Source organism: Perissodus microlepis, chromosome 3 (genome assembly GCF_051167445.1).
Source record: "Perissodus microlepis isolate ML-2025 ecotype Zambia chromosome 3, ASM5116744v1, whole genome shotgun sequence".
NCBI classification, from domain to species: domain Eukaryota; kingdom Metazoa; phylum Chordata; class Actinopteri; order Cichliformes; family Cichlidae; genus Perissodus; species Perissodus microlepis.
The window spans coordinates 1,529,579-1,554,612 of NC_140463.1; the positions used below are offsets into that span (position 1 = coordinate 1,529,579).

The window sequence follows — 25,034 nt, forward strand, 5'->3', positions numbered from 1 at the left end:
AAAGTTAACCGATACCATGGACCAATACTAACTTATTTCATTAATCAGAGGGTGGCTTGTCATTTCTGTTGTAGTTTTTTAGATTGGCCACTAGGGAGACATCCCATGCTAAACAGGCACAGGGTTAGGCGAGTGAGACTGGCGGCTCCAGATAAAAAAGAGAAACTGGAGGCTGCTGTAGCTAGGCTAAACAAAATGTCAGCAGTGTGGAACGGAACAGCCAACTTTAACTCAGGTTTTAGAAAAGCAACGGAAAATGTCAAGAGAAAATCCACGGGCAGTTAAAATAACAGATGCTCTGACTCATTTTATCGCTCTGGATGACCAGCCACTGCCGGCCGTGGAAAACATAGGATTGCACCGTCTTCTCAGCATACTCGAGCTGCGATATGAAATTCCCAACCGCCCATACATCAGGGAGATAATGGTGCCAAAACTTTCTGAAGAGGTAAAGACAAGCAGTGTGTGCGCGATGTCAGTCCTCGGTTTAACGGCGCAGTGGACTGATGATCCACGGGCAGATGAGGAGTTCGTCAATGCCAAATACTTTCGTTATTTTGTTTGTTTGTTTACAATATGGACACTCTGCAATAATTTAAAAGTTTATTTTATTCTCAAACCTAATTTGTATTTATTTGATTCCAAACAGAAGTGTTTATTTATTATTCTGAAAGCTCGAGACAGTGCCCATAGTTCAGTGGTATTTTGTTAAATTACAATGTGGACACTCTGCAATAATTTAACAGAAGTGCTTATTTTTCACTTGAAATTTTTTTGTGGTCATTTTTATTAAGATTTTATTTTTTATCGGCAGAGAATAAAATAAGACCTGTCTTCCAATTCATTGCATTTGTGTGTGTGTGGTAGAAGTATCGGTTTTTGTACTCTGTATCGGCAAGTACTCAGATCCAAGTATCGGTATCGTATCGGTTTGGAAAAATTGGTATCGTTGCATCCCTAATTCCAATGTATGAAATATACTTCTTGTAAAACAAAAAAAGTTGATTCAAAATGCATTAAAAGAAAAAAAAGAAGCTCCGGCCATCACCTTTCTCCTGTACACACACACTCGCATAGTAGCACACGCAGCATTGCACACACACACACACACACACACACAGGGAGGGAGAGAGAGAGAGAGATCATTAATACAAAAGATTGCAGCAGCTTTTGGATTTTCACTCTTTGTTGGAATTAATATGAACAGCCACATAAAATTCATTCCAATTTTTTGCCTTTGCTTCAATGAAGATGTGTCTTTAAATCTACGATACCTTTCCTGTTCAGAAAGTTTGCTGACATAGTAAAGAAGTGGCTAGGGAACTCAGTAAGTATGAGTAGCCACAGCTCAGGGACACTTTCTCAAATAAAGAGGATTTCATCATCTGCGGTTGGTGAAAAAAGTGCCACATTAAAAACAAATCAGCAGATCCACAAAGTATGGATTCAGACTCTTTTCAACTATAGAGGTAGATGTACGCTTCATGTACTTATCAACATACATTTCAAAGGCTTGCATTAGAGTGCATTGGTGCACACTTGGGCATCTTTTATTTAACATGGTTATACCACTGTGAATTTTGCTATATAGATATACTCAAGAGTCTATCATATGTTTGACATCCAGCAAAAAATTCAAAAATATATATTTTTAAATCAGTAACTTAGCAAATTTAGATGAAATGTTTTTTGGACAACAAATGAGTCACGTTTTAAAAACAGTTTGAATAATCTGCACTGCCAGACAGACATTTATGAAGCGCTGGCTATAACACACATGCTTACCGTGTGAAAGGACCGCGGATGTCTTGGAGCAGAGAACCTCGTTGTATTGTCGCTTTTCTCTTATGCATAAGCAACGCCGGCTGGTCATAAACGCTCTGTGTGGGTAGAAAATGGTCTGCACGCGAAATGGCAAGGGTCTCACGCTCTCAGGAACGCTTCATATAGGACCGGGTGCTTCCAAAAACAATAGATAGGGTGCCTATAAGTCTGGGGGGGGGGGGGGATACACCTGCAGGGCATCACCTTGCTGTGCAAGTTTAAAACAATGAGGGTGGGGGCACGCAGTTGCTGAGATCCGGTGTAACTGGCCAAGATAGGCCTAAGGGCCCGCTGTTGCTGGCTACTTCAGAAAATAGGCGAGACCTTGTTCGACTGGTACATCTGCGGGGCTTTTACCTTGTCGAGCAATTACAAAAAGAGCCGAATACCGACCACTTTAAACAATAGGCGGGGTCCCCACCCGACTGGTACACCTGCCGGCTTTTACCTTTTCCTAAGGAATCCCAACAATTAAATGATACCCGCGGTGGGCTTTTGCAATCCTGAACAAATTCAAACAATTAGCCAGCTGTTGAAAAGACGGAGCGGGTCTGGGCGACTGGTTTTAGAAGTATCAGTGCAGCGTTTATTTTCTAAAGGGCTGAATGTTATTTGCGACCATCTGTTGTGTTAAAAACTACTCTGAAACCACAAAACCCCTTGCAGAAGAAATGCCCGTTTGATCCGTTTTTTAAATAAATAAAATGCTTGCATCGCTGCAAGGTGTGACATCCGAATCACAAAATGAGTGTGATTAAAACACAATTAGTTTGAAAGAGCGATACTGCCTGCTTATAGCATTTATTTTCTAAAGGGGCTGAATGTTGTTTGTGACCATTTACTGTGTTAAAAACTAGCTGCACTGTCTCCGTCTTAGTTCAACATTCTGAAATCCCGATTTTTAAATAAAATGATCGCATCAACCCGTGGAAGAAACCCCAGTAGATGCATAGAAACTAGTGAAATTAAAACTAGTGGTTTGATTAAATGAAACGCTTGTGAACAGGCTGACATTACCCGTACAGAAGAAATTCCCATTTGTGCCGATTTTAAAATAAAATGCTTGCATCACTGTGAGCTGAGATATTGTCAGAATCACAAAATAAGTGGGATTAAAGCACTATTACCAACACTTTTGACTAGATGTAAATAAAAAACATTCCACCTTTGTTAAGGCGCACTGTGAACAAAAACGGCTTCCACCCCTCCACACAAAAACAAAGAATTGCTTTTAAGAACACATATGTCTGCATAACTGAATGTTGAGATACGCCAAAGCGATAAAAATAGTTTAATTAAAAACCCTATGGTTTGTTTAAATTAAAACCCAGTTAAAAACACATGAACTCATATAACCCCACTGACGCCCTGTGTGTTTCCACACATGAACTCGCATACCCAGAGCACACCTGAACGCGCATGCGCACATGCACGAAACCTGTCAAACAGGTTGTCAAACCGGTTTGGTTGGCCGCCATATTGGACTAATGCCCCCGTATTACTACTAAGCATGTTCACTTAAACGGTGACAGAGCTACAGACCCATGACAGCCTTACCCAGTCAGCCAGCAGCTATGACCAGCACTATTTGTGCAGTTAATAAAAGGACAGGTAATGTTTGTCACGCTGTTGCACACACAGCACGCTCGTTTGTTTCAGTTCATCAGTTGCCACAAAACAGTTTACCAACGTGTACATAATAAGGTGATACTCATGTGTGCTATAGACTACAGTGTGCGCTGTACACCTACTTACTGGTTTTGTCGCATCAGTCTGTGTCTCTGAATTAATTTGTGTTTCTACAGCTCCAGACCGTAAAAAATGCGTGTGCTCTTTGTGAGCTCATTCCATGCTGTCTTTTAACTTTATTATTTATTTTCTGCATATACTGTTCTTTATTCATTTCTTTACTCGTTGTGGATTTAAGAGGGTAATAACGGACTGAAACAGAAGATGGCAGCACTGCATGTACAAGGATGCCAGCTTACCCACTAGCTCGATAGCTAGCCGGGGGCAAGGCTCACTAGAGCCGTGAGAACACCGGACTCCCGGCAAATTGTTTTCAAACCCACCGCCGTCTTTCGCTACTCAGGTTAAATATATATAAGTCACTTAGATAACTTAAAAATGATATTGTTTGGCTTTTTTTTACTATTTTATTTGTTCCTGAGTAAATCGGTTTGGCTGAGATTAAAGTTATAGTTTTTACCTCACGTAATTGCGCATTGATTTTTCCAGTGAGCATGTGAAGTAAAGTCACGTGGGCATGCCGCGTGAGCAATCGAACTGAGTCTAAAGTTTTCGTGTGCGAACTGAAGCGGGTGCTTTCCAATCATCAAAAGTAACAAAGTCATTGAACACATTTATACAGTTACCTTTACGTTTACCTACCATTTATCACAGATTTACATTTTTTTAGTACTATGCAAAAAAAAGCAACCACAGAGCGACAGTCTGGGTCAATGGTAGCCGAGGCGACGGCAAGGCTAACAAAGAAACCCTCGAAGCCTTAGCTTAGTGGAAAAGTATGAAACGAAAATGTTTTCTTTGTTGATGGACTGCGTTTGCAGTGCAATTTATTTGTTGCCGGACTATAAGATGAAAGTAGACACAATTTCGGGCTTACACATTTTGTCCGAAACTGTATATTAACGAGTTTGTTTTTTTTACTGTACTGTAAACAACCTATAAATAAAGAATATAATTCATTCATTATTACCTTATACTAATCGTGGTGCAGGCCAGTGGAGTGCATGAACTTATATGCTTTCTCCTCTCTTCTTCTTCTTCAGTCAAGTTTAACGGCAGCTTGCATCCACTTTCTCCTCAATTCCGCTGAGAGTAATTACCGCTCTACTGTACAAGACTTGTGAATGGTTACTTGGAGGGATGTACCACTGTGAGAGGGGTGATACGGAACAGTCCAAGTGATCGCTGCTTTAATTTCCCGGTCAGATATACATAAATTGCACGTCGACATAGCTGGTGAACTGTAACCAGACCATAAATCAGTGATAACAAAAGAACATTCAATCTACTTTCTCCGGTACTTTATAGAAAAAATCAATATCAATTCAATGTCGTCTTGCTATCTGGGATGGCAGTGCAGTACCGTGTAGCCTAATCCGGCTAATGTAACAAGTGTTATAAAACCGTATTTTAAATAATATAAAGTGGCTAAGCGGAGTACCATATTAAAGACCTTATTAACATGCCTCACCTAAAATGGCATGTTGGCAACATTCCTAACGGACCAAGGTTAGCATGACTTTTTTTTTTCGCTTACTACAAAGCTAACATGTAACATGTGCTTAAAAAGACAAAGCAATGTTTCTGAATCATCGCTTAGCTTTTAGTTAGCAAAGTCGAACAGTAATTGAGATTAACTAGGGTACTTACGGTGTTTTTTGTTGGTGCAGAGATTTCGCATCCATTCACCTGTATGTAGTTTGTTGCACATAGCTTGATTGAGACAACACAAATATGAGGTTGACTGTGATTGGTTACCACAAATTCTGATCACAGGTTGTGGTAAGGGGTGGATTAAAAAAAAAAAACACAACCTTCAGTCTTGCTGATCCAATCACAAACAATGTACCTTCTCCCGCCGTACTTTGAATTTTCAGGATGCTATATATATATATATATCTGCCCAGCCTTTTGGCGGACTTTTTGTGGACAGTCATGTCTGAACGGAGCGCTGCATTTCAACGGAGAGTCACTGATATCAGAGACAGAATGAATGCCCAATTTAACCGGCTACTGAATCAAGATGACAGTGAAGAGGGGACATCTCTTCTACAAAGGTGAAATGCTTTGGTGGTGGTTACTCTATTGGCAAGCTTTTAGCTTTGCGCCTTTTTTGTTCTTGCAAAACAAAATAACTTTTACATTTTTAAATAATAAATGGCTCGTTTACTAATTATCTGTTACAATTCAATCGACAGCATTTAACAACAAATTCTGTAATCATAAATGTCTATCCTAGATCGACGACTTAAAATGACAGTCATTTTAATCCCTGTTATGTGCATTTATGCATAAAGATTTTAGTTTATAAATGTAGCATATCCTATATTTTCAGGGAGCATTTAATTTGCGAGACAATCGAAAAATGCATGCAATAAACACCGATGTGTTGAACACTCATTCCTTACTCTGAGTGTGTTGGGTGTTTTTTTTTTTTTTTTTTCTTTTTTTTTCTTGGGGGGGGGGGGGTCTCTGTGTCATTAGTTTGACTTAAATTATCTCATGGTCTAATGATAACTTTGGAGTTTTCCGCCAACAGCACGGAGGTGGACCAGTGCGCAGACCAAGAGGCGGGGGAACCAGACATCGCCAGTTAACGTTTAAGATGTCAGTACCAGGGGCGGAGCGTGGGGGTGGCTCGGGTTGTTTTGTCAGAAGCCCGGGGTCTTTTGGAGTGTAATTTTTTCATAGTTAGATGCCTGGCTGACAACCGTATAAAACAAAAAGTACACACAATATTCGAAGCACATAGTGCACACTGTGGGAATTTACGACTGTGCGTGAATCCCCCCTGATATTGGTATGATCCGAGCTCAGGCACTAAGCGACTGAGCGAGAGGGCGGGGCAGCTGCTTCCTGTGAGTGCGCTGTTGGAGAAACGGAGACAGCCATACTAAGGAGAGCTTAAGTTTGACCAGGTACCAAAGCAAATCATTCGTACCGTACAAATAATGTAAATATGACGGTGTATCACGAAAGATTGATATCAAACTGATCACTTGACCAATATTACGTTACTTGCTCTTCAAGTGAATCAACAAATGGCGAAATGAAAAGCCGAACAAATGCTATTTCTTTAGAGAGTCTTAGCTTACGTGTGTTTATTTCATATTTTCAGTTCTTACCCTCCCCGACTAAATCGGTTTCACTTATGTACTGAAATATAAGAATGGACATTAGAGGGTTCTTTCAAAGAAAAAACTCAGGTAAATGTTATTTTATATATTATGCTTTGTATGTTGTTCAGTATATTTCTATGCAAAACAAGAGGGATTTCAGTACACAGCAGGATATTCACATTGGTAACCAGATATTTACATACACTTTAGGGAGAAAACATAAAACATTTTTACTGTACAACATCAATTTAGAGTAAACTTTTGTTTTAGATAAATATTGAAATATCTTTTGAATTAGTTAAATGTCAGAATAAAGAGAGACAGAGCTGTCTATTTTTTATCACTTTGATCAAATTTAGGAGTACATGTACACTAAGTTTATTGTCCATGTGAGTAAGTTGGTGGCACAGCTGTGGATGCATATAAGGCAAAACACAGAGCCTGTTTCTTTGAAATGGGAAAATTAAGAGATGTCAACCAAAACACCAGGAAAATAATTGTGGGGCTCCATAAGTGTGGCTCAATTTGAATACAATTTGGTGCCATTTGCAATTAAGAAATACAGATAGTTTCTCTCTTTACTCTTAAAGTTAACAAATATGTTTTTTATATTTATCAATCTAAAAAAATAAACATTTAGTCTGATTTGATGTTACAATTAAAAAAGTGTTTGTGTTTTGATCTGAAGAGTGTGTAAATATCTGTATATTTGATCATTGTCAGCACAAAGAGGGAGAGAGAGGAACAGAGAGGGAGAGAGAGGGAGATGGAGAATGAGGACAGAACAGAGATGAACAAGAGCAGGTGAGACACACATGTGAGTCAAATGGTTGTTTACCAAAAGTATCACCGTATCATAGGTACTCATGTATCTTGTACCTAGTGTTTCTTTTTAGGTTTGCTATTTTTCAAATTCTACATTTATTAAGTTATGCAGGCTTGTTTGCACAACAAGGCTAAATAATTATATAAACTTTTCTCAATCTAAATAGTGGACTTTGGTAGAATTAAAAAAACAAGTGTAGTGCAGGTCTATGATGATTTTTAGTGCTACTATCATCTAGTTCTGATTCTGTCTTGGTTAAGTCCTCAGTAGTCCTGATTTTGAACTGTTGTAGTCCTGTTTTAATTCCGGATCAGTTCTTGGTCTGGTTGAATTGGGGTTTAGTCCTCGTGTCTTGATACAGCCCCGACTTTGTTCTGCCTTGCTGCTTAATTAAAAAACTAGTTTAAGGTGTCCTGCACATGTGATATATATTTTTCCCTATATGAAGTCATTCTTTTTTGAACAAAACTCAAAACAGAGCCAATTAATCTTTCAGTCATTTCTAACCCCCCCCCCCCCCCCCCCCCCCCAAAAAAAAAAAAAAAAAAAAAATCCCACATGCATACTACCCTTTAGGGCTAAGCCCCGGGTGTTTCAAATGTCTTGCTCCGCCTCTGGTCAGTACTAAGGAATCAGACACTGACACACTACCGATCTCATAGGGGTAATCAATATTTATATTAATATTAATTATTTGGAGTGATGGGTTTGAAAAAAGAGAATTACATCATGGTGTCAGTTGTTTACAAATTGTAGAATTTGGCATTAGATTTTTAGCACCTTTGTAATCTTTATTTCCTTGCACCAATAAGTTGATGTTGAGACACTACAATGTGACAATTTACCCTTTTCCGTTTTTAGGGAAAGCTAATTTGGTTTAAATTTGATTACAGATGCCACTCCTGCTACTCGGGTGGTCGTTCCTGTAAACCTAAATGCCACTGAATTCAGGCAGGCAGTACGGGACAATATTGCAGACATACCCTTGCAGTTCGATCTATGCAAAGTGAATGGACAGCGGCTCATTCTTCCTCTTGAAGAGGAGACGCCCCAAGAAATTAGAGCAAGAAACCTACTGGGTCGCTCCAATCTTTATATCCGTCCAAAGGTATTCAAATGTTCCACTCGGGTGGCTGATATGGCATAATTGTCACCATTACTGTAACTCAGTGGCGCTCCAGTCACCCTAGTATTGTATAAGACATCTTTAACATGTTACTGCTCAGAATAATAAATGCTGTGATTTTCCCCAAAGGATTTGAGACATTCATCTGACCACTATGACAGATGGCTATGCTTAAATAATGCCCCGTCAGTTGATTCACTGTTAATAACAGAAATGCAGTAGAGCAAGCTTGAACTGTGGTCTAACAGTATTTTAGGGTTAGGGTCATTTTGTTCTTGTAATCCCAGTTTCCTGGGTTTTGGCTTTTTCATTGTCTTTTGTTAATGTCCTTAACCTTTCCTTTATTTATTTATTTATTTTTTTTCCCCTCAGTTATCCTAAGTTCTACCTACCCAAAGACTGATCTTCTGTGGTTATGCTTTCATTCATTTTAGGTGTGGCTGTTTTGGTTCTTGTCTTTGACTTGTCCTCTGTTCTTGTTTGTCAATTGTTGTTCCATTTCTTTTATATTTTAATACTCTGGTGTTTTAGATTACAGAAGCCAATGAGGACTCAACTGGTGGAGAAGTTGTGCAGTCTGAAATGGCAATGTAAGTGTTTGACAACTACCTTTGGACTGTAGCACTGTAAATGCATTACACCCTCTCATCATCAATATTTACCATATTGCAGTGTGCTGCATGACACCGAGACACCTGACCATGGCAGGCACAATGTACAGGAGCCAGAGGTTATCAGGTAAATGGCACTCTGTTTGTTTATGAGTTGGAAGTTTAATCTTAAACTATTGCACAATTTTATTTATTTTTTTGGTAAAACAACTGTTGTACAAACTAATTCTATCATTATTATAACTTGGATCATTTTGTGTAGTCTAGATCAATAAATATCTGCATTGGGGTCCTCTTCCTGCTATGAAATATTTCTGCTATTCCTTTGCAGTGGTCTGCATGAAAACCATACAGCTCATTCTAGTAGGCATGGTCTCCAGGAACCAGAGGTTAACAGGCAAGTGGTAGTTGTTGAATAACATGCCAAAACTTAAGTGTAAAGCTGGAACTTATAAAGCACACACCATAGGTAAATAGACACTCAATAAGGACAATATACGGGGTGAGACCAGCGAATATTAAAATTTTAAAGGTTGCATGTATTGATCTGATAACATTTATGTGCTCTGAATATAGACCAATGGTTTAATTGCCTCATTCGGTTTCTGTTTTGCTTTTTCATGTTTTTCAGATTTGTTGATGTCATGATATTGGTATTTTTAATTGCTGAAAATGCATCGATAACACTTTAGTCAGCCTGACCATTCAGACACTTGGAACTACAAATCACCCAAACTATTCCCAGTAAATGGGCACTGTAGTGGCAGTTCCTTATGTTTCACAAAAAAAGGAAAAGAAGACACTGCTGCCCTGTGATAATCTTTTGTGCGCAGGGAAAACTGCTCTGTCAAAACTTGAAAGTTGCATTGTATAGTTTATTGATCCATTTTGGCAATCAATAACAAGATCCATTTTTGTTGCTTCATGCTGCTCGTCTCTCAAATTAAAAAACAAAACAAACAAACAAAACAAAACAAAAGGCCCATCTCAGTGCATGCTGGTCTTATACCAGTCTCTTAAGTTATCAAAAATAGCCCTGAAATTCTTCCTGGCTGACTTGATGAGATAAACAACAAAACAATGAAGTGAGCATTAACCTACAAATAAAAAATGATTAACCCAAAAATAGAAGTAAACTAACAACAAACTTTATATTTTAATATTTTGAAATTTGTTAAAATACAAATGGCTCCAACAGATGCAATCAAGGACCACATGGCCATTTTAAGTGCCTGTATCTATACAGTAAAAGAATGTGAAATCAGATTCTTTTATCAGATGAGTCATTCCATTTCAGTATGTATACATGATATTAAAAAAATCAAATGCATTTGTTCTGTTTAGGGAAGAGTTTTACATCGACTCTGCAGAGTCAGAAGTATCAGACCTGGATGAGGCTGTCCTGGCTTCCCCTGAACAAAATGACTCACATGTATGTCTCATGAACAACACTGCCAGAACTGCTGTGTATGTGTTTCATGTAGTCATGATAGCACACAATGGGCCAGGGGCACGGTATATCAACAGACACCTGTTCTGTATGATGTGTGGCCAGAAGACATCTCTTGATGACTTCGATGTAGAGGTCTTCATGGACGAAGACATCAAACAGAACATAGAAAAGGTAAAGCTGTGTGCATGCTGAGGTGTAATTAAATTCAATGAAACACAATGCATAGCTTAACTCATCAGTGGAACGTCTCAAAATGTAAGTACACTTAGTGAATGCTTTAAACAGCTTTATTTATGGAGGTGCCTGATTTTCAAGGTTTCCAGCTGCAGCACCCCAGAAGACCTGGCAGACTTGAAAAGTCACCTTGGGGACTGGATTGCAGGCTGTGGTATCCCTGACATCTACACTGCCACACTACTTGATGTTAAGAGGATAAGGGGCGAGATTGTATCTCATTTTGCGTTTCACAGGTGAGAATTTGCTGGAAAATTACAAAGTAGTTTCCTGGTCAGTGCTCGTCTTCCCATTGTGTTCCCCCCCTAATAGTTAACACTTAAACAAATCATCAATCTGCTGAGTTGATATCTGTATTGCAGTTAAGGTGGTGTTTAAATTGACAAAACAAAACTTTTTGTTTTGTTTCACAATTTTGCTATGTTGTATGAATTGAGAGTACAATCTGTGGTCAACAGGGTTGCCAGCATGATTCAGCAGTTTGTTGCCGGTATGGACTCGTGTGGTCGGTTCTGGCAAATGGTGAAGAGATGCTGGAAGCAGTTCCTTCCTGTATTTACAAATGCAGGAAATAAACTTACAAGGAACAGCTTCCAGGATCTCTTCACCATTGGATGGAGTCCAGCTGGAAGTAACAGACGTGAAGAAGAGGAAGCCACCATCTTTCAGTGGGAATGGTGGCTTATGGCCATTCAGGGTGAGTACATATAATACAACACGTCTTGTTTCTGTTTGAATTGCTTCAGGCATTTCATGTTAAATACAGTGTCCACAATACAAAATACAGACAACTAAATCAAAACAACACTTGGGTGCAATAAAACCTTAGAACTTTGCAAAATCCACACCTTCTTAGAGTATATGAGGAAGTTTTTGATTATTTTACCTTTTAGGTGAGGTATTTGAAAGGAAACCACCTACAACAAATATTTTTGGAAGATTATTTCTTTTATCCTCTGTCATCTCTACCAGATCTTGCTTGTTTAGACTGAAAGGATGTCATTTGATTTTCATTGTGATTTCTGGTAAAACATTAATGTTATTACATGACCGAAAACTTCTCCTAACACTAAAATATTAAATAGTTATATTACATACTTGTATTTAAAATATGGTAAAATTTATGATTCAATTGTATTAGCACATCTGAGAATTAAGTAAATGGTAAATGGCCTGTACAGGGAGTGCAGAATTATTAGGCAAATGAGTATTTTGTCCACATCATCCTCTCCATGCATGTTGTCTTACTCCAAGCTGTATAGGCTCGAAAGCCTACTACCAATTAAGCATATTAGGTGATGTGCATCTCTGTAATGAGAAGGGGTGTGGTCTAATGACATCAACACCCTATATCAGGTGTGCATAATTATTAGGCAACGTCCTTTCCTTTGGCAAAACGGGTCAAAAGAAGGACTTGACAGGCTCAGAAAAGTCAAAAATAGTGAGATATCTTGCAGAGGGATGCAGCAGTCTCAAAATTGCAAAGCTTCTGAAGCGTGATCATCGAACAATCAAGCGTTTCATTCAAAATAGTCAACAGGGTCGCAAGAAGCGTGTGGAAAAACCAAGGCGCAAAATAACTGCCCATGAACTGAGAAAAGTCAAGCGTGCAGCTGCCAAGATGCCACTTGCCACCAGTTTGGCCATATTTCAGAGCTGCAACATCACTGGAGTGCCCAAAAGCACAAGGTGTGCAATACTCAGAGACATGGCCAAGGTAAGAAAGGCTGAAAGACGACCACCACTGAACAAGACACACAAGCTGAAACGTCAAGACTGGGCCAAGAAATATCTCAAGACTGGTTTTTCTAAGGTTTTATGGACTGATGAAATGAGAGTGAGTCTTGATGGGCCAGATGGATGGGCCCGTGGCTGGATTGGTAAAGGGCAGAGAGCTCCAGTCCGACTCAGACGCCAGCAAGGTGGAGGTGGAGTACTGGTTTGGGCTGGTATCATCAAAGATGAGCTTGTGGGGCCTTTTCGGGTTGAGGATGGAGTCAAGCTCAACTCCCAGTCCTACTGCCAGTTTCTGGAAGACACCTTCTTCAAGCAGTGGTACAGGAAGAAGTCTGCATCCTTCAAGAAAAACATGATTTTCATGCAGGACAATGCTCCATCACACGCGTCCAAGTACTCCACAGCGTGGCTGGCAAGAAAGGGTATAAAAGAAGAAAAACTAATGACATGGCCTCCTTGTTCACCTGATCTGAACCCCATTGAGAACCTGTGGTCCATCATCAAATGTGAGATTTACAAGGAGGGAAAACAGTACACCTCTCTGAACAATGTCTGGGAGGCTGTGGTTGCTGCTGCACGCAATGTTGATGGTGAACAGATCAAAACACTGACAGAATCCATGGATGGCAGGCTTTTGAGTGTCCTTGCAAAGAAAGGTGGCTTCTTCTGCACTGTAGCCAGGCTGACAAACAGTCAGAGCTCTGTTGAGCCAACCATCCCTTTAACGTTAACTAGTAATGACTTCATGAACTTCTTCACAAATAAAATTTTTATCATTAGAGAAAAAATTACCAGTAATCATCCCACAGATGTAATATTATCTACAGCTACTCTTAGTACCATTGATGTTAAGTTAGACTCTTTTTCTCCAATTGATCTTTCTGAGTTAACTTCAATAATTACTTCCTCCAAACCATCAACGTGTCTTTTAGACCCCATTCCTACAAAACTGCTCAAAGAAGTCCTGCCATTGATTAATTCTTCGATCTTAAATATGATCAACCTATCTCTAATAATCGGCTATGTACCACAGGCCTTCAAGCTGGCTGTAGTTAAACCTTTACTCAAAAAGCCATCTCTAGACCCAGCAGTCTTAGCTAATTATAGGCCAATCTCCAAGCTTCCTTTCATATCAAAAATCCTTGAAAGAGTAGTTGTCAAACAGCTAACAGATCATCTGCAGAGGAATGGTTTATTTGAAGAGTTTCAGTCAGGTTTCAGAGCTCATCACAGCACAGAAACAGCTTTAGTGAAGGTTACAAATGATCTTCTTATGGCCTCTGACAGTGGACTCATCTCTGTGCTTGTCCTGCTAGACCTCAGTGCAGCGTTCGATACTGTCGACCATAATATCCTATTAGAGCGATTAGAACATGCTGTAGGTATTACAGGTACTGCACTGCAGTGGTTTGTATCATATCTATCTAATAGACTCCAATTTGTGCATGTAAATGGAGAGTCCTCTTCACACACTGAGGTTAATTATGGAGTTCCACAGGGTTCAGTGCTAGGACCAATTCTGTTTACATTATACATGCTTCCCTTAGGCAGCATCATTAGAAGACATAGCATACATTTACACTGCTATGCAGATGACACCCAGCTCTATCTGTCCATGAAGCCAGATAACACACACCAATGAGTTAAACTGCAGGAATGTCTTAAAGACATAAAGACCTGGATGGCCGCTAACTTTCTGCTTCTTAATTCAGATAAAACTGAGGTTATTGTACTCGGCCCTGAAAATCTTAGAAATATGGTATCTAACCAGATTCATACTCTGGATGGCATTACCTTGGCCTCCAGTAACGCTGTGAGGAACCTTGGAGTCATTTTTGACCAGGACATGTCCTTCAACGCACATATTAAACAAATATGTAAGACTGCTTTCTTCCATTTGCGCAACATCTCTAAAGTTAGAAATATTCTGTCTCAGAGTGACGCTGAAAAACTAGTTCATGCATTTATTACTTCCAGGCTGGACTACTGTAATTCATTATTATCAGGATGTCCAAAAAACTCACTGAAAAGCCTTCAGCTAATCCAAAATGCTGCAGCAAGAGTCCTGACAGGGACTAGAAGGAGAGAGCATATTTCTCCTGTTTTGGCTTCCCTTCATTGGCTTCCTGTTAAATCCAGAATTGAATTCAAAATCCTGCTCCTCACATACAAGGTCTTAAATAATCATGCCCCATCTTATCTTAATGACCTTGTAGTACCATATCACCCTATTAGAGCACTTCGCTCTCGCTCTGCAGGCCTACTTGTTGTTCCTAGAGTATTTAAAAGTAGAATGGGAGGCAGAGCCTTCAGTTTTCAGGCCCCTCTTCTGTGGAACCAGCTTCCAGTTTGGATTCGGGAGACAGAAACTATCTCTACTTTTAAGATTAGGCTTAAAACTTTCCTTTTTGCTAAAGCATATAGTTAGGGCTGGACCAGGTGACCCTGAATCCTCCCTTAGTTATGCTGCAATAGACGTAGGCTGCTGGGGGATTCCCATGATGCATTGAGTTTTTCCTTTCCAGTCACCTTTCTCACTCACTATGTGTTAACAGACCTCTCTGCATTGAATCATATCTGTTATTAACCTCTGTCTCTCTTCCACAGCATGTCTTTTATCCTGTCTTCCTTCTCTCACCCCAACCGGTCGCAGCAGATGGCCGCCCCTCCCTGAGCCTGGTTCTGCCGGAGGTTTCTTCCTGTTAAAAGGGAGTTTTTCCTTCCCACTGTCGCCAAAGTGCTTGCTCATAGGGGGTCATATGATTGTTGGGTTTTTCTCTGTATCTATGAAGCGCCTTGAGGCGACTTTTGTTGTGATTTGGCGCTATATAAATAAAATTGAATTGAATTGAATATTGGTCGCTGATTTGTTTTTGTTTTGTTTTTGAATGTCAGAAATGTATATTTGTGAATGTGGAGATGTTATATTGGTTTCACTGGTAAAAATAAATAATTGGAATGGGTATATATTTGTTTTTTGTTAAGTTGCCTAATAATTATGCACAGTAATAGTCACCTGCACACACAGATATCCCCCTAAAATAGCTAAAACTAACAACAAACTAAAAACTACTTCCAAAAACATTCAGCTTTGATATTAATGAGTTTTTTGGGTTCATTGAGAACATGGTTGTTGTTCAATAATAAAATTATTCCTCAAAAATACAACTTGCCTAATAATTATGCACTCCCTGTATTTGTATAGCGCTTTACTAGTCCCTAAGGACTAGAGTCAGTCGTTCACCCATACACACTGGTGATGGCAGCTACATTGTAGCCACAGCCACCCTGGGTCGCACTGACAGAGGCGAGGCTGCCAGACACTGGCGCCACCGGGCCTCTGACCACCACCAGTAGGCAATGGGTGAAGTGTCTTGCCCAAGGACACAACAACCGGGACTGTCCGAGCCGGGGCTCGAACCGGCAACCTTCCGAATACAAGACAAACTCCCAACTCTTGAGCCACGATCGCAAATGTGACATCACTAGAAAGCCAATGTACTCTTGCAAGGACAGAATGAATAACTTTAAAAAAACAAAAAAAACAAAAACAAAACATACACATTGCATAAACAGTCCTTGACATATAGGTCTGACTCGGAGGACCAAAATTAATTTCCTGTCTTAGGAGGGCAGGATTGCTTTGAGTAATTTTTTTTTTTTTTTTTAATACAATGCTTTGCAATAATGGTTTTGCCTAACAACCTGTTTTTGACTCCAAAATAGTCATTAACGCAACTGCTCTACTATGCAGTCAGTGTAACTGATTATAAATCTACACATTGCACCTTATTTAACACTTGTATGTATTTTAACAGAGCAAGAGGTGGACCACACGTTTGAAGAGCTGCTGGTCTTTATAACTGGGGCTGACTTACTTCCACCACTGGGGTTCCCACAGTCCTGCAACATAGACTTTTAAGATCAGGAGTCGGGGATGCAGCGCATCCCATACACATCAACGTGCAGCTTATCCCTGTATCTTCCAAGAGGTGTTGCAGATGAAGATCAATTCAAAGATCTTATGAACGATGCATTAAAAGGATCCCTTGGATTTGGAAAGGTGTAGCTGCATACATGAACTGATGCTGGGAAGCTGTGGTTAAAACCTGTGGGCTTTTGAGATGAAGTTGTTATTGTAAGTGTTCTTAAAGGGGATTGCTACTGGCACTCAGGCTTCTTAAAGATTTTACATTTTAAAAGTGTTTTTACAAATGACTGTTCATTGTGTATATAGTTATATTTATAGTCCAGTTAAGACAACTAGGGTATGCATGCATCAAGCCATGCAAAATAAGCGGTGTTCAGAAAGTTTCCAGGAAATAGTTCAAATGACAATTCATCTAGAAATATTCTTTTGAAAGATTGTTGTTTATGTTCAATTATAGTACACTGCATAGAGTGTGTTTTTTATTTATTTATTTATTTTCAAGATGTACAAGAGATGCCAGACAAACTTTGAACTAAAAGACACTGACTTTTGTAAAATAAAATATTGTAATGTCAGTTCTCATGGTGTCTTGTCTATTTAAAAATTAAATTTGAGGCTCACCTGTTACTGTCAAATACTGGTATTGGGTTCCATTGACGAGGGCTATGTAGTACAATTATGTGCTTAAGTCAAGGTAAATGGTTAAATGAATTTACCCTCATCTGTTCTCAAACCAAGAACTGAAGAATCCATCTCAACTCAGAATTAAAAGTTATGAATTAATTTTACTGCTTTCGAGAACAAAGCAGTTTTAACAAACTGACTTTAAACTCCGGCGTTAACTCTGAGATTGGCACCTGGCCTTTGACTATAACCTGGTTAAAAATCAATTATGTAAATGTGGTAGAATTTGGTAGTATTGTGGTAGAATTATGTAAGAGATGATGGCTGTAAAGCTAGTGTTTTTTGTAAAAAAATAACGTCAAGATAATGAACACTGGTATTAAAATTATATTTTATACATAAGGCAATAACTGTAATTACCAAAGTAAAGAAAATGATTTGTTAGACTGTGTGTGTAGCAATTTGGACAGTCAATCCAGTGATTGCTTTGCTTTTTCTATGGTCACGGCTTACCTACTTTATTACAGTCATTTGGCTGTACGTGACAATATATTTAGCTAAAGTTCCTTCCGCTTGTTTAGGTTTCTCCCTGTGTTCTAGGTTCATTCAGCCCAACCTCAGGAAACTTGTCTGCTTGCCTACTGTCATCTCTACAAGCCTCATCATATTCATGCTGTCTGACTCCGCTGATAAGGAACCAAAATCGCTGAAATGTACAGTCGCTTTCTAGCCTATATTTTTACGCCTCAGTTCATCCAAAAATGGGATTACACAGTGGTACATGTTTATAGATCAAACACTCTAAAAATGAATGTTTTTCATTTTCCCTAATGTGTGTGCACAAAGGACACAGCCACAAGTGCTTCTACAGTGTTTGTTTTTACTTTTAGGGTGGTTTAAATAAATATCACACATGAACTTGTAATCTCTGAAAGATAAGGGGAAAAGGTGAGATTTGAAGTGACTAACTTCAAGATACCTTCAATGCACTAAGTTGGAAGAAGAAAATTAACTCCCCTTTAGCTGCTTAAAGCAAAGAGCTTGAAGCAGAGGAAGAGAATTGTCTTTGTAGAATGTGTGCCAGGTCTATTGAGTTAAGGGAAAAAAGCCAGATCAAAATATGTCCACAACTGTCTACTGACAGTGAAGATGTAAAATGACATAAGGGAATGCCACATATTTCTCTTCTTGTGGTTTCTAAAAACAATTTTAAAAGAGGCTATACACATGACATTTTTTCTACTTAATTTACTCGTGTGTGCCATACAGAGGGAAATATCTCATAATCAGAATCGCATTTATTGGCAAAGTATATGCGCAAACACATACAAGGAATTAGGTTCCATTTGAGGGCATCTCTCAAGCACAAAAAAGTAAAACACAATCCATCTATGTGTATGGACATACATAAATACACATGCACACAGGTGTATAAACTAACAATATAATACACAATCTAATTCTTTTATACAGAAATTACAGGATTACAGAAGTTAATACCAAAGAGTGCAGTTGCAGTCTAGCAGTGTGACAGTTCAACCACTTAGGAGGGAGATGGCGAGGGGAAAGAATTTTGATCAAAGTTAATGTCTCCACTTGTTTCAAAAAGAAAAAAGAGCATACTGTCATTTATTTGCTTTTATTATTTATTTATATGCCCTCCGCGGACCATCTCTGCACTGCGTGGGTGATTAGTGGCTCCCTGCACAGTAAGGGCTGCACACAGAGACAAGACGCACTCGGTTACGATCGGATCTTCCCTGGGCAGGGGGAGGTGATGAACTATATGCCACTTTTTCATTGGCATACATTAAGTACAATGTTTTATTGCCTACGGTGGGGCAGGTCACATACTGGGTGAAGGTGGGCAGTGTGGAGTCCAGCGAGACATGATTAAAGTCCCCTGATATTAGAAGACGAGCTCTCGGAGATTGAGTTTGCAGTCTGCGGACCACAGAGAGTCACAGGCTGCCTCCACGGATGCTAACGGCTAATAGCTCAATGTCTGTGTTGCAGAGTTGTTCTTTCACAGCGATGTGCCCAGGGATACCACAACTGTCTTTAACAAACACTGCCAGCCCCCCTCCTTTCCTCTCACCGCTGTCTCTCGTCTTGTCCGCCCGCAGCAGCTGGAAGCCGGGCAGCCTACTCACAGAGGGAGTACCGGGCAGTGCCGGGATACTGCCACTGTGACCGGGTTAGCGTCATTAGCTCCTCAATCATATCAGGGAGCGATCTCACATTTACAGTGATTACAGGAAGGAGAGATGGTGTGTGAGGTGTCCTTCTTGGGAGACATCACCCCCGTTTCTTCCCTCACTGGGGATGTAGGGTCTGTCTGCCGGTAGCGCAGCTGCAGGGCGCAGCGCTAACAGCTGATCCCTAACGTAAACAAAGGAGCCATGCGCCGAGTGTCCAAACACGGGTGAAAAAAGTGGAGACAAAAGAAGAGAAAAGTCAACATAACTAGCACGAAGCGGTAATGCAAGATGGCAGGATCTGATTGCTAAGACATAAGTTAAAGGTTAAGAAAAGTAAAGAGGAAAATAAGAAAGAAGCTCAGAAATGAGCAGAGCTAGCTCTGCTCATTACCTGTTAGCTGCCATAACAGGTAACACAGTTAAGGTTTCAGAAAAAGTATTCTGTCGTTTGTTTGCTCGATCATGCCTTAAACACATCAAAATGCATAGTGGGATTATAATACAAGTCAATACTGTGACAAGCACTGGTACTGAATAGGCAATCACTTAGCAGCAAGGTGAATCGGTGATGCATTAGTGTGGTCTGCACTTCCTCTTCTTTGATTGGGTGAAATGAGTTGAAAGTAATTGGATGAGGGAACCATGGGGAGTGCCCTGCATAATTTCAATAAAACGCCGTTTTAAACGCCGTTACAGCTGGCACAGAACGCCGTAAAAAACGCCGTTCAAAGAGGCATAAAAACTGCGTTTTCTGCCGAGTGGCGTAAAAAACGGCGTTTCCGTCTGTCTTTGAACGCCGCTTTTTCCGCCACTCGGATGGCGCACTGAACGCACCATCCGAGTGGCGGAAAAAGCGGCGTTTGTCGGAACAGAACGCCGTTTTTTTTTTTCGGCGTTTTGAATAATTAAACGGCGTTTTTTACGCCATTTCTTAACCAAACGGGTTAGAAAAGTGGCGAATTTTGGCACTAATGGCTTGCCATAGCCTGGGCATCTATATCGCACAGTACGGTAAAAAGTACGCCTTTGTGGTGCATTTAAGTGCACCCCGTAAACAGACATCAGTGGTTTTTAAAATGTCATATGTTTTCCTCCTTTTATTTTAAAATCAGTCTCCTAACCGTATAGTGGTTATTGCATTCACTTAGTATGCAAAAGGTCACTGCTTCAGTTCCAGCCAGAGACACAAACCTCTCCTGGCTTTGCATCGGGAAACTCATCCTGTGTACATCAAACATGCAGCATGGTGTGGTAAGGGAGCAGAGTGCCCACACTCTGTGTTGTGTATGCTTGCTTGCTTTACCGCTTATCTTTGTAAACAGCAGCTCGGCGATTTCTTAAAATGTTGTTTTGAACAGTATGATTTCTTGCGAGGGAAATGTACTACGTGCTCTTTTAGCATCTGAAATCCGATAAAACATTTTGAAAGTGTCTTAATTTAGGTTTGATGATGCGACTGCGAATCACTTACCGAGGCCTTGGAATGACGGATTTCTGGTAGTGAGTAGTTAGCCAATACAACTAACATATCGGTGCTAACCCTTTGTCTTTAGTCAAAGATAGATAATAACAAACAATTATAAAGTTATAACAAAAGTTAATCCAGCTCCTAATGCAACCGAAGTAAAATAGAACAATAAAGTTTACTGAAAGTATCATATAGTTGTTGATTTGTTTGCAATATGTGTTTTCTTTTTTTTCTGTTGAATTATTTTATGCTAACATGTCTTTCTGTTAACCTGCTGCAGGACAATTTGCAGTTATTCAAAGTTGTGAGTAGGTTTTACAGTGGTTATGATTATTAGCGTCATTAGGGTTGTTCGTGAGTGTTGTCCATTTACTAGAGTTACAGCTGGAAGGGAAGCTTTTCTGCTAAACTCACTCTTTCATTGGAATCATGAACCCATGAACCCAATGAATCGACAGGAGGAGGGCAGCGTCAGGTTGAAGACTTGAACATAAGGTTCAGTCTGAAGCTGCTGATGTTCATAGGACCACACCCGTTGTGCTCCAGATGTTCCAGCAGACAGAACATCTGCAGGTGTAACATACCTGTGTGTGTATGCTCAGTTAGAAAACTGTGCACCCACAGGAGACACACAAACAGCTTCCTCCTTCCTGGAGACGTCCCACATTCCCATCAGTGCACCCGGTTTCTCCCACACACACACACACACGAAGTCTTTATCAAACATCACGTGTTTATGATTGTGATCATGAGGAAACATTCAGCATGTATTGATGCTGATCAGCACAGACGTGTTCACGCACTCAGTCTCGCTGATAAACTCACATTTATTCTTTTTTTATTTTTCGTATTTATCTCCTGCTCTCAGTGGGCTTTGCAGGTAACTGTTCACCTGCTCACACTGTCAGGTTGCCATGGAGATCACACTGATTAACCTTGTGTCTGTGTCCTCAGCGTCCCAGCATGCATCAGGGGTGGAGGTGGAGGTGTATGAGGGGGAGGAGTCTGTCCCGCTGCCCTGTCAGTTTGCTGCTCCGATATCTAAGGATCATGTGATCGTGTGGAAACGAGACGACCTACGTTCTTCGATCATCCACGGTATCGTGGATGGAAACTTTGATCTGAGCAGCCAAAACACGCGTTACACCAACCGAACATCAATGAGAGCCGACGCCCTGCAGACTGGAGACATCAGCCTCACTCTGAGGAAGCCCACAGTCTCTGACAGTGGGACCTACACGTGTCTCACCCGCAAAGATGGAGAGGACAAGCAGAGGACTGAAGTCCAGCTGAAGGTCAAAGGTCAGTGCTGCAGGTTCAGGTCAAAGGTCACACTGAATCATATCACACAGATTCAGAAAGATAAAGTTCAGCATCGTAACATGAAATATTTCACGTATGTAAACATGTTCAGTTACACAGAAGAGATTTAGGCAGGTTTGTGTTTCCATGGAAATGTGACTATGACCTTCATGACTGTACCTCTGTCACATCAGCATCCACCTGTAACACGAGGTGGATGCTGATGAAGTGTGACCACATTAGTCACAGAGCTTCAGACCGACTTACAGGAAGTCTGGACTCACTCCAGCTGTGGATCTGACCCTGAGGAGGTCAAAGGTCAGGTCCAGAGAAGATGGGGTCATGATCAGAGGTCATACAGCTGTGGATTTGCACATGTGGATGATGTTCTGGTTCTTTGTTTTTGTGTTCCTTTCAGAACGTCCTCCTGTCTGGCCCACAATCCTCTCAGTTGGCCTGGTTGTGATTGTGCTTCTCATCAGTGTCGTCTCTGTTTTCCTCCTGAATCGTGTGAAAGAAAGACAGAACTCGAGGACAGGTATGTTCGTGTACTGACTCTGTGTGTGACTGACCTCCACCTTCACTCTGTATTTCCAGTCAAACTGAATGACACCGTCAAACAGTAGCTGATTGGGTGTCAGTAGTCAGGTGGAGGTGATGTGATAGTGAGTCCAGCTGTCACACCTGCACAGGTGACTCACAGATACACGCCCACTCACATCTGCAGCTCAGAGCCACCAGGTAGCCTGAGCTGCATACAGAGACACCACACAGGAATGAGAGGAGCCTTATTATTTAATAATAATTATACATTTACCTGTGATCCCAGATAGGAGTGGGCGATACGCTACACTTGTGGAGCCGTAAGTTTGCCTCTTTTTTCCACTTTTGTCGTTTTTACGCAATGTTACTCTGCCTCGCCTCTCTCCTTCACTGAGCACAACTCCCCCATCGCTTCACCTGCGGGCAATGACAAGATGGACACGATGTTCCAGATTAACTGGATTTGGTCGAACAGATGTGTGGCAGACTTGTGTTTCAGGAGCTGCTACCAACAAAGCAGCAAATAAACGCCAAACGTGTCAGCTGTGACACGTGTGAGGTTATCTCAAACACACTCCGTCAGTCTTGATGCTGTTGAACAACAAAATGTTTAAAAATGTGGCGAGTTTACCTGGTGATGTCCTCATGCGTGGCAGCTATCAGAGGAGCTGCTCGGTAAAAAGAAAACATTTGGAGACTATTTTAGTGCTGTCAGCGTGACGTTAACGCCATAACTGCATTAACGGGGCAAATCTCTGTTAACGAGTTACCGCAGATCGCCCCATGCGTGGGGCTGGACAGCATCAATGCGTTAACGATCTAACTGCGCTAACGCATTGACACTGTGCAGCCCCACATACTGGAGCTGCACAGCCTGAAATCCTTTCATTCTCTCAAAAGTTGACAGCGCGCCTTATGTATGAAATCTGGTTGTGCTTGATGGCCGCGAACCGATTTAATGTGCTGCACGGCGCTCAGCAATCTGTCAAAAATGTTTGAGTACGACTTTGCTAAGCTACGGAGCTGCACCGCTTGATGGATTGTCGGAGCATTACGGCTACTGAGGAGCCTCGCGGAGTGATACGTGCTGTGCTTTAGCGTAATATTATTGTGTGTATAAGGACCATAAATGGCACCTGTAAGAGACGTGGTTACGAAGCGGATTTGAAACTGCAGGCTGTCAGTCACGCAGTAGAAGTTGGGAACAGAGCAGCTGCTTGTTATTACGCTCAGCGTCTGTTAGTTTACATTTTGACTGCACAGTTGTGAGCTCTTTGTTATGCACAAAAACAACAGTTTTCTTTTATTTATGGAGCATTATTGTTTAATAAATGCTGATAATTTATTTCTGAGTAGTTTTTTTCATGTACATCTGCGCTGTATGTTAATAAAAGTGCCTGTGTGACATCTGGGACACAGTGTGACTAAGAACTCTCTGTTTCTTCTTACTTTACTTTAAAAAAATATCGAGATATGAATTTTGGGTCATATTGCCCAGTCCTAATCCCAGATACATCAGTGACTGTTTCCATGGAAGCAACCAGGTAATCACACCAGTATAAAATCAGAATTTTTGTTTCTGTTTAGTAATGGATGGACAGTTATACTAAAACTGATATAATCTTATTATTAAGATCTGTGTTCATCCCTTTCATTGGCTCATGACAGCTGTCAGAGCTGTCAGCTGAGGTGTTGCCATAGTAACTGTTTACGTGATGGTCACAGGTGGAGAAACTGATGGAGGCTGAATGAATCTAACAGCTCATTAAACCTGTTACCTGTGTTACGGATTCAAATATTGGGGATGGATACAAGAGGAAAAACCACAATAACAACACTGGTCCGGCCGGGTTGAGTCAAACGATGATTTTAATGATCACACGCGTGGGAGATGGACACCGTACGCAGACAGCATCAGATCTCAAAATGGTGGAGCATTGATCAAACTCTTATAGCCTCTAGTGGCCCCCACCTAATCATAAAAGCCTAAACATTCACATTCTTTCTCTCACACGGTGCCTAAGCTACGACCTTGGCTCCCTGTTTATCTGCTCCTGCTGAGATGGGGCAGAAAACTCCAGTATGTTCTGTTCTCTTCTAATCAGACAAATAAGGCGATGACTTTCTGCGAACAGTATTTCTCATAACTCAGCAGTATAATGCATCATAAAACAATATCATTCATTCACAATCAACCAGCAGTCTAATGTAATGCAACTCAGCTTAACAAATGCAATAGTTATCACCTTCTTCTAATTCAGGAGAATAATGCAAACTAAAACTACA

General features: G+C 40.6%; 2 protein-coding genes and 1 long non-coding RNA gene across 4 annotated transcripts; all 3 read left to right on the forward strand.

Moving 5' to 3' along the window:
* Positions 1 to 6,246: 6,246 nt before the first annotated feature.
* Positions 6,247 to 9,762, forward strand: LOC146389376 (uncharacterized). Of its 2 annotated transcripts, XR_014797563.1 has the most exons (7): positions 6,247 to 6,491; positions 6,692 to 6,779; positions 7,416 to 7,496; positions 8,412 to 8,626; positions 9,176 to 9,234; positions 9,317 to 9,382; positions 9,587 to 9,762. It is a non-coding gene; the product is annotated as an uncharacterized LOC146389376 (long non-coding RNA). The 2 variants fall into 2 exon arrangements; XR_014797556.1 differs by lacking the exon at positions 8,412 to 8,626 and having other exon boundaries at positions 9,587 to 9,761.
* Positions 9,763 to 10,603: 841 nt separating this feature from the next.
* LOC146389377 (G2/M phase-specific E3 ubiquitin-protein ligase-like) lies at positions 10,604 to 17,147 on the forward strand. Its single transcript, XM_084911671.1, has 4 exons — positions 10,604 to 10,879; positions 11,024 to 11,178; positions 11,401 to 11,639; positions 16,498 to 17,147. Exons 1-4 carry the CDS (start codon positions 10,697 to 10,699, stop codon positions 16,599 to 16,601), a joined length of 681 nt encoding a protein of 226 aa, XP_084767797.1. The 5' UTR covers positions 10,604 to 10,696; the 3' UTR covers positions 16,602 to 17,147.
* A 3,147-nt stretch (positions 17,148 to 20,294) lies between these two features.
* On the forward strand, positions 20,295 to 24,225 carry LOC146389378 (myelin-oligodendrocyte glycoprotein-like). Its single transcript, XM_084911816.1, has 2 exons — positions 20,295 to 22,205; positions 22,624 to 24,225. The coding sequence occupies exons 1-2, from the start codon at positions 21,818 to 21,820 to the stop codon at positions 22,758 to 22,760; spliced, it is 525 nt and encodes a 174-aa protein (XP_084767942.1). The 5' UTR covers positions 20,295 to 21,817; the 3' UTR covers positions 22,761 to 24,225.
* Positions 24,226 to 25,034: the final 809 nt, after the last annotated feature.

Excerpts from the sequence above, each read along its gene's own strand:
- LOC146389377 (XM_084911671.1), top strand. The coding sequence starts at position 10,697 with ATGAACAACACTGCCAGAACTGCTGTGTATGTGTTTCATGTAGTCATG. Across the intron at positions 10,880-11,023 it reads TCAAACAGAACATAGAAAAG|GTTTCCAGCTGCAGCACCCC; the intron begins GTAAAGCTGTGT and ends CTGATTTTCAAG. Across the intron at positions 11,640-16,497 it reads GTGGCTTATGGCCATTCAGG|AGCAAGAGGTGGACCACACG; the intron begins GTGAGTACATAT and ends GTATTTTAACAG.
- LOC146389378 (XM_084911816.1), top strand. The coding sequence starts at position 21,818 with ATGGAGATCACACTGATTAACCTTGTGTCTGTGTCCTCAGCGTCCCAG. Across the intron at positions 22,206-22,623 it reads AGTCCAGCTGAAGGTCAAAG|AACGTCCTCCTGTCTGGCCC; the intron begins GTCAGTGCTGCA and ends TGTTCCTTTCAG.